Here is a 9699-nt window from a genome sequence, read left to right as displayed (position 1 = left end):
GAACATTCCATATGGGCAGGTGAAGGTGGTTTTATGTTGATCTTCTAGTGCAAATGCAATTTGATTATACCCCGAATATCCATCAAGGAAGCAGAAGTATTCTTTTCCTGCTAGGTGGTCCAGCATCTGATCTGTAAAAGGGAGTGGGAAATGGTCCTTCCTGGTGGCATTGTTGAGCTTCCTGTAATCTTGGCAGATTCTCCATCATGTAACCTTTCTTATAGGTATCAGCTCATTCTTTTCATTCTTCTCCACTGTTATGCCTCCCTTTTTGGGGACGCATTGGACAGGACTTACCCAACTACTGTCAGATATTGGGTATATGATCCCTGCATCCAGCCATTTGATGACTTCCTTTCTCACCACTTCTTTCATTATAGGGTTCAATCTTCTTTGGTGTTCCACTGAAAAACTATTAGGATCAGTCAATAATATTTTATGCATACAGAATGAGGGACTGATAACTTTGAGATCAGCTATGGTCCAACCGATGGCTCCTTGATACTTTTTGAGCTTGTCAAGCAACAGTTCTTCTTGTTCCTTGGTAAGAAATGAAGAAATGATCACAAGAAGGGTGTTGTTGTTCCCCAGATATGCATACTTCAGATGTTGGGGAAGGGGTTTTAGTTCTAAATCAGGAGGTTTTTCTGAAGAAGGTCTTTTGAGCTGCTTCTCCTTTTCAGTTCTTATCAAAGGTTCAGGCCTTCTTTCTTGCAGATAGCAACTCTGCTCTTCCTATTGTGGATCTTCTTCTTCTTCTTCCTCTGTTTTTCTGCTAGGCTGATTGTCTAACAAAGTGAGAGCAGAACCTTCTTCCAAGTCTTCTCCTTCATCCTGGAACTTTATTGCTTTGACAATATTGAACTTGATCTCATCGTCATGAACTCTCATGGTTAGTTCCCTTTTTTGTACATTGATAACTGCTCCTCCAGTTTCTAGGAATGGTCTACCCATAATGATGGGAACGTCAACGTCAGCTTCATAATCCAGAATGATGAAGTCGGTGGGTAAGATAAATTTGTCTACTTTGACTAGCAGATTTTCAATCTTCCCTTTTGGCTTGACGATGGATCTGTCTGCCATTTGCAAAGTCACTGTGGTGGGTTTAGCTGGTCCAGTGGATAATTGTTTGAAGACAGATAGGGGCATGAGATTGATGCTGGCCCCTAAATCACACAAGGTTTTCCCTTGGTACGTGTCTCCTATAATGCAAGGAATGGTTAAGCTTCCTGGGTCTTGAAGCTTAGGTGGGAGTCTGCCTAAGTACTGGCAACTCTCTTGTGTCATTTTTACAGTCTCATATTCTGTTATTCTTCTTTTTTTTGAGAGGACATCTTTCATGAATTTTGCGTACCTGGGCATCTGTTCTAGTGCGTCCACCAGAGGAATGTCGATGTGAAGTTGTTTTAAAATGTCCAGGAACTTTCCAAAGTGCTTATCCTCCTGTTGCTTTTTTGTTCTTTGAGGGAACGAAATTTTTGTTGATATTTGCCTGCTTTGAGTTGGACTGATTGGTTGGCTGTTGGCTTCCTTTTCAGGTTCTGGGTTCTGTTCATCTGTGACTGGTGATTGTTGCTGTGCTTTTGGGGCTGCTTCAGATTCTTTAGTCTGTTCATTTTCCTTTGGTTGAACTGTGGGCTGTGCTGTGGCTTTCCCACTTCTTAAGGTGACAACTTTGATTTGCTCTGAAGGGGAGATATGTGCTACTTTTGGCGAGGTTGTTGAAGGAATGTCAGTATTCCCTGCTAGTGATCCTTGTGTTCTAGTTTGAAGGTTGGCATCAATCTGCCCCAGATGGGACTCAATGTTCCTGACCACTGCATCATTCCTGGTGACATATTCCTTGACATAATTTTCCAGGGTGTTGATGTGTTGGTCATCTCTGTGGAACGGAACGTAGTTGTTTCTTCTTTGTTCAAATGTTCCACTGCTGCTACCTTGCTGATACTGCTGCTGATTGTTGTTGAATGGTCTCTGGTTAATGGGTGGCCTCCATTGGGTGTTATGGTTCTGATCCTTAATGATAGTTCCTCCAGGGCTTGAATGTGTATTTCGTCCTGCTTGTTGATTGTCTCTGGTGAAGTTCCTATTGCCAAAATTTTCTGCATAACACACCAATGCAGTGGATGGGCAGTCTGTTGAGTCATGAAGGTCACCACAGGCTGAGCATGGGTCTGTTTCAGTTGCTGTGAGTTGTAAGACTTCCATCCTTGGTGCTGCTTGGTCAGCTCTCAGGTTCTTCACTTCATTCATGAGTGATGCCAGCTGGGCTTCCATGGTTGTTTGTTTATCCAGTTCTAGCATGCCTGTCTTCCTCACTGGGCTCACTCTGTCTATTGGCCATTGGAGACATCTTTCAGCAGTCCCTTCTATGATTTCGTACCTTGATTCAAGTGTTCCTGTAAAGAAATATCCTCCTGCAGCAAAATCTAGGTGAGATTGAGAAGTATGGTCAAGTCCCTTATAGAAAGATTGTAACACTCCCCAACTCTCTACCCCATGGTTTGGACATTTTCTTATGATGTCCTTGTATCTCTCCCATGCTTCATAGAGATTTTCTCCATAAAACATTCTGAAGTTAGAGATTTTAACTGTAACTTCAGCTTGTCGAGACATTGGGAGAAACCTCTCTATGAACTTGTTAGAGAGTTCTTCACATGTGTGGATTGATCCAGGGGTGAGAGTTTTCATCCATGTTTTAGCTTTTAAGCCCAAGGAGTGAGGGAACAACCTCATTCTCATGCTCTCCTCTGTTACACCCTCAGCTTTAAAATTATCACAAATATCTTGGAATGTTGTGAGGTGTGTGTAAGGATCTTCTGCAGGGAGTCCATTGAAGACCCCTGCTTCCCTAATCATATGGAACATGATAGGTTTTAGTTCAAAATTTGGTGCTACAGGGGGAAGGATTACTCCCCTATCTGGTCTGTTCCTGAAAGGAGCAGCCAAAGTTCTGAAGTTCTGTTCAGGGGGAACCTCTTCATTGTTATTATTGTGATCATCCATGTTTTCAGGAAATTCTTCCATGAGGTTCCTTCTTCTCCTATGGAGTGTACGTTCTGGCTCAGGATCAAAGAGAAACTCAGGTACTTCAATGGAGTGGTCAGAGTCTGTTTCAAACTCTTCACTCATAAACCAATAGCACAGAGTATATATACGCACAGCAGATTCAGCGATAAAGAGAAAAAAATATAAAAGTAAAGTCAGATATACAGTATATGTGTTAGAAAACAATGATAAGAACAATAGTTAGTGTTTCTATCCCCGGCAACGGCGCCAAAAACTTGTTGGGTGATTTGCTGATGGTGGAAAAATATAAGTTCTGATAGGGGACGTTCCTCTGTTCTTGCAGAACACAGATTCGTCAATTAGTTCCAACCCAAGTGCGCAAGTGCACGCATCAAGTAATAAATGGAGTATTAATGCCCAAATTATCGTTCCCATGAGGATAGAGTGCTAACTATTGTTTTATCACTGTTTATAAAGAATGAAAATGAGAAGAAAAGTTAGTAAATGAACTGTCTGGTCAAACGTTCCCTACTGTCTTGACAACGTTCCTCAGCAACAGTAGGTTCAATCTGATGGCAAACAGTTGCTCGCTGCGTTATGTATGTGATCCTTCCTGTTTAGAAGAAGGTGAGATAATAATCATTGGAGTTTTTATAAGTACTAAATAAAATAAAATAAAAACTACTAAAACAGAAATAACTATAATCAAGAGACAACATGGTTGTGGTTAAAACAGTTTAACAGAAGGAACGGATTCACTGCTTCACTCTTAAAGGGGTTGTTTTCTCTGCTCAAGACTTAGCACCTTTTGGCTTTGTCCCAGTTTCTTTGCCTGCCAACTCTGATTGCTCAGCTCATGGTCTAGATGGCTCACAAGTTTCCATATTCCTATGGCTCCCTTGACTCCAATAGGTACTTAGTTCAGAACCTTAAAATGGACGAGTTGGCCCCTTATTCCAAAGGTGACCAGTAGCATTTTTGCCATGACATCTACCTTCCCCCAATGGCTAAGCTGTCTGAAATCCCTTCCTTATGGAAGTTCCTTTCTCAGTGTGTACCCAATTTCCATTGGCGCACAATGAATATAACTTACTTAGCCAAAGAAATACAAAAAGCTTCGGTCAAGAGTTTTGAAAACAGTTCTTTAAGAGTTTCACAGTTTACCCGTTCCACAGATAGTTCAGCTCATGGCTGATAGTTTAAACATAATTATTCTCAACTGAGATCACATAGACCCGAGATTCAGTCAAAAGATAACGATTGGAACGAAGAGAAAAACACTTATATTAATTTAAAAGAGTTTACAAAAAGAAACAGAAAATGGAGAAAGATGGGTATTTGCTCGTTAGGAGTCTTGATGGTTGTTTACAGAGAAGAGAAGAGGGGTTGTCACTTAACTACAGTTACAACTTAAAATTAGACTAAGTTACTAACTACTACTAAGTGATCTCTTCCTTTCGGACTGCAAACCCTCCAGGATCCGATGATGTTTTTGTGTGAGGGTGGTCTTATTTATAGCTGGAAGAGGAGTGGCAAGCCTGTAATTCCTTTGGAGCTAGTTGCTTGAATGAGGGGACGGGACTGTGGCAGCAGAGTGTGAAGCTTGCGTGAATTGCTGGATGGAACAGGATTTGGTGATGATTAGCCGTTGTTTGCAGACCTTCCCATGCTTTGCTTTTGTTTTCAGCCAATGAGAACTCTTGATTCTCTGCTCTTCACGTTTCCAGCTGCTCAGTTGGTGCATCGCCTTGCTTTGTAGATGTCTTTAACTCTACGTTACTTGCAAAGTGTACAAAAGCATTAAATGAATGGAAAGGTGCATTAAATGTGTCTCAGTTTGTTCCCCTTTTAATATATTTTAAAGGAATACGTTACCATCTGTTCCCCCACAGTGTTTATGTCACAAATGTGTAAAACAAGTGATTTTCATTATGAAGTTGCTCATCAGATGAAGGAACGTATGGTATTTTGCCATCAAAATGGGCTTAGATGGGAACGAATTTACGTCCCATCAGTTTCCACAAGGATTGTGATCGTTTATCAATTAATATTCCTTTCAAGAATGGAAGAGTTCAAAAGGGTTTGTTTGTGACAAATAATGTCAATTTGAGTAAAATTAAAAGTAAAGACTTGTTTTTGTATTTTTATATTGAAGAATAAAAATAAGAATAAGAATGAATTGATTTGTAAAAAAGGAGAAAAGCATTGTAGCTAGGATACACTCACCATATGATCCCCACTCCTTACTCTGGATTGATTTACAATATTCATTTATAAAATTACTCGGATAAATTATTATCTAAAAAATATTAATAGTTAACCCTCAATTCCTTGCAAGGTTAACCCTTTAAACCCAATTGGAACCCCAATTCCTTGCAATGTTCCTCATGGTATTAAGCAATGAACTCAATAATTTAGGCATCCACAATTCAATACACATCTATTCCTAGCATGCATACGAACCGTTATCCTACCCCCTTTCAGGACGAAAACCCCAATATTCCTATCTAGGGTTCTAACCCTCAAACTTTCCTCAACTATCAGATTGATCAATTCTAATAAAGAGAATATAAATACGCTCAGGATAGAGATAAAGACAATTTATATAAACGAGTAAAAGTAAACCAATCCGTCGTAACAAGGGTTCACATAGGGTTTGTGAACCTAACTACAATAAAAATACTAGCCAACCATAATCATGGCTAAAAATCCAATATTCAATAAAAACATAAAATTAAAAGAGAAGATGAAGAAGAACTTGATCTGCAGAATCCTCTCGGAGCACCACCGTCGTCTCACTTCAATAGAATAGGTCTGAATCCCTAATTCTGTCATTAGGATTCTATTTATAATTATCTTTTTCTTCTTCCAAAAATACCCTTCAGAAAACACGGTACTCCTTTCCCGCAAACTGGCGCCAGTTGGCGCCGGTGTGGCGCCACTCCTCTGTCCGAATGATAAACCGGTGCAATTCCCTCGGAAAGTGGAGCCAGTTGGCGCCATTGTGGCGCCACTTTACTGCCAAAAACCAATTTCCCCAAGAGTGTGGCGCTAGGTGGCTTCATGTGGCGCTAGGTAGCATGAATTTTTGGCGCTAGTTGGCGCCATTTTGGCGCCACTAGGCGCCACTTGCAATTGTCCGCTTCGCAGTTCGTAAACAGGCGCGGGTCCGCGCCAGTGTGATGCCGGTCCGTGCCATGTTGCTGGAATTTGTAGTGTGCTACACCCGTCTGGAATTGCGTTAACATGCTTTTTATAATTTTTATTTCTTTTTCCTGTAAAAACACAATCAATAGGTGAGAAATATCATTTACATAGAAGAATCAAGATAATAAGCAAATATGTATTTAAATTGCTCTTTTATTACTTAATTATTATATTTTCCAGCTTGGAAAACCGCATTTGCCAGAGGCACATCAAACCATTCCCAGATTTAAACGTTGCTGTCCCCAGCAATGTACAAGACTCAATCCAGGAAATATTCAATTAATCTAACATAACAATCCATAGACATTCTCAGACACATTATGTCATGCATGACTGACCCAATATCATAAGCTCTCAACAATGTCATCAGCTTCTTAAAAATACAAGTCTACATTGATTATCCCTCACACAGATGAATAATGTCCACTCAACACTCAGTGTTTAAGGGTATCATGAGCACTCAATCAATCACAGCTATAACACTACCATAGGCTTGATCATATTCTCAAAAATTCTTAAAAATGAAGAATCAAACACATGCAGCAATTGATCAAAAGGACTTCACAGGTTGTAACTTGGTCGGGGTAACGGGTAGGAAAATATGGATAGTAGCTCAAACAACAATGAGATTAAAAACTAATATTATTTCACTTTAACACATTCAACTCAATTGTTTTGCTCCACTAACATTCCCACAGAATTTTGGGAATTAATTCCTTTCAGCCACCTTTTAATTCACATTCACCATTTTTCTTTTTCTTGCTTTCTTTTTCTTTTTCTCCTTTTGTCTTAAGGGTTTAGATGAATTTGACATCCCCCAATTACTTGACCCTTGTGGAGTTACCTCAATTTCTTTGTCTTATTTTCAACACATCAGTGATTCAATCTCAATTAAGGTAAGTCACATGGATATAGGCTAAGCCATCAATCAGGCCACAGGTCATTTATCAACAAAAAAGTTTAGGCTCAAGGGGGCTAGCAATGGAAAAATTCATACAGATGGGTTATTTTGGCCACAAGCTAACAAGAACAAAATGTCTTTATCACTTCAACCAATGCATGCATTACGGAGAAACATATCAAGTTCTAGAGTATTACAACAGTGAGGTCTCTCAACAAGAAAATTTAGTGTTTATGCTCAAACCTCACAGCTATGGTATCAATATAGACTCAAGAAAATTGACCTCAGACATTATCAGAATTTCGTAACATCAGTTCAGACAAACGAGCAATCATGTAATCCAATTGTATCTATACAATGTTATGCCAGAAAGTCATACAATATGCTTCCAAGAATTCAGTCAAACACATTAACTAGATAAGCACATTTAAACCTGAGAATCACTATTTTTTTTTAGATAAAATTAAAGAGCACACAAAAGACTGCAAAAATAACTAAGAAAAATTAAAAGAGTTAGAATATCTTCCCTGATAGAAGAATTGCAGCTCTAAGATGCAAGCCTACCATTCCCAGATTTAGAGAATTGCTGTCCTCAGCAATAATTCAACCACAAGAAGGAAGAAAAACCTGCACAATGGAACAAATAGTGGCATATAGGATAAACTATAATGTGCACATTAAAACATCAGATAGAGATATACCAACACAAAGTAACTAAAAATACGAAATAGAAAAATAAACTAATATACAAAATCTCTGTCAGCAAGGAAATATCAATCATCCATGTCATCCCCCTCAGCAGCATGAGATGACTCAGCAAATAGAGGATCCGGTGGTACTGGATGCCTTGGTGTATGAGACCATCATTCCCAGATTTGGCCCAAACCATGAAGCCATGTTAAGAACTCTTTGAAGCATTGATTTTTTTGAGAAATAGAGTCTCAGTATCTCTTGTCAAAGACTATTCTTTTTGAGGCCTTTATTTGTCGGTGATCCGCACACATCGTCCAACCAATATCAAAAAGTTTGACCACCTCCTTTTTCAGTACCTTCTTCAGTATAGGATGACGCCTCCCTTGGGGTTTCCTCCCAGGTTTGTCATCATCTTCATTGAGAATTTTGTGGGTACGGGAAGAATGATCTTTATCTTCCAAACCAGTCTCCTGTTCCTTCAGTGCTTCAAGACTAAAACAATCGTCTTTATAAGAAGATTGTTTTATAGAATCAAAGACTTTGATAGTAACAGTCTCATCATTCATTCTTAGCTCGAGCTTCCTATTTTCAACATCAATCATTGCACGAGATGTATCTAAGAAAGGTCTACCCAGCAAAAGAGGCATCTCAGTTCCCCCTTCCATGTCCAACACCACAAAATCAGCAGGGAAGATGAACTTGTCCACTTTAACAAGAACATCTTCAATAATACCACTAGGCTTCCTTAAAGACTTATCAGCAAGTTGAAGAGATGCCAAAGTAGGCTTCAACTCGGTGATCCCCAAGGATTTACAAACAGAAAGGGGCATCAAATTAATGCTAGCCCCAAGATCGCATAATGCTCTGCCAATTTTAGTGTTCCCAATTTCAATAGGAATATTGAAACTCCCAGGATCACGAAGCTTAGGAGGAAATTTCCTTGTAATGATGGCACTGCACTCCTCAGTAAGTGCTACAGTTTGGCACTCTTGCAACTTGTGCTTCCTTGACAACAAATCCTTCATGAACTTGGCATAATTTGGCATGCTAGCCAAGGCTTCAGCAAAAGGGATATTTATATGCAACTTCTTGAAGATATCAAGAAATCTGCCATACTGTTGCTTCTGAGCATCCTTCTTGAATCTTTCAGGATAAGGTGCCATGGCTCTCACATATTCAGGACTCAGCTCAAATTTCTTCTTTTCAACTGGTTTCTCCACTTCAGCAGGTTTTCAATTTCTTTTTCTTTTTCGGGCTCACCTGCAATATCTAGCTTCTTTTCAACTTCAGGAAATGGAAGTACTTTACCGCTTCTAATTGTGATGGCCATACAATCTTCCTTCGGATTGGTAACTGTGTTACTAGGGAAGGTACCTGGAGTTCTATCAGCCATTTGTTTTGCCAGTTGGCCAATTTGATTCTCCAAATTTCTGATAGAAGCCTGTGTGTTCTTGGTATTAGCCCTTGTCTCCTCCATGAAAGCACTAGAGTGTTGAGCCATTTGTCCAACTAACCTCTCCAAATCATGAGGTTCCTTGGGTTGGATTGGTGGAGGCTGCAAGTAGTTATTTGATTGGTAATCAAGACCAGTTCCTTGCACCCTCCTCTAAAAATTATTGCTCCCAGAAGAAAAATTCTGATTCCTCGGAATATTTTGTGGTGGAGGTCTCTGATCGTACCAAATCCATTCACTTGCATTTGTTGAGGTGAATCCGAAGGCATCAAAGGACATTTGATAGGACGTAAATTCGTTCCCATCTAAGCCCATTTTGATGGCAAAATACCATACGTTCCCTCATCTGATGAGCAACTTCAGCATGAAAATCACTTGTTTTACACATTTGTGACAAAAACACAGTGAGGGAACGGATGGTAACGTATTCCTTTAA

At 39.6% G+C, this 9699-nt stretch overlaps 1 protein-coding gene and 1 non-coding gene across 2 annotated transcripts; one reads left to right on the top strand and one right to left on the bottom strand.

Moving 5' to 3' along the window:
- Window positions 1–735: 735 nt before the first annotated feature.
- Window positions 736–8376, bottom strand: LOC133312139 (uncharacterized). Its single transcript, XM_061513297.1, has 2 exons — window positions 8167–8376; window positions 736–1785 (listed from the first exon to the last, which is right to left on the bottom strand). The coding sequence occupies exons 1-2, from the start codon at window positions 8374–8376 to the stop codon at window positions 736–738; spliced, it is 1260 nt and encodes a 419-aa protein (XP_061369281.1).
- Window positions 2495–2599, top strand: LOC133312141 (small nucleolar RNA R71). The gene has a single exon (XR_009751641.1). It is a non-coding gene; the product is annotated as a small nucleolar RNA R71 (small nucleolar RNA).
- Window positions 8377–9699: the final 1323 nt, after the last annotated feature.

Source organism: Gastrolobium bilobum, unplaced genomic scaffold (genome assembly GCF_033153095.1).
Source record: "Gastrolobium bilobum isolate Gb01-03AN ecotype WA unplaced genomic scaffold, APGP_CSIRO_Gbil_v1 utg66492, whole genome shotgun sequence".
Classification (NCBI taxonomy): domain Eukaryota; kingdom Viridiplantae; phylum Streptophyta; class Magnoliopsida; order Fabales; family Fabaceae; genus Gastrolobium; species Gastrolobium bilobum.
The sequence above is the reverse complement of the archived record's forward strand: the minus strand, read 5'-3'. Positions and strand labels throughout refer to the sequence as shown.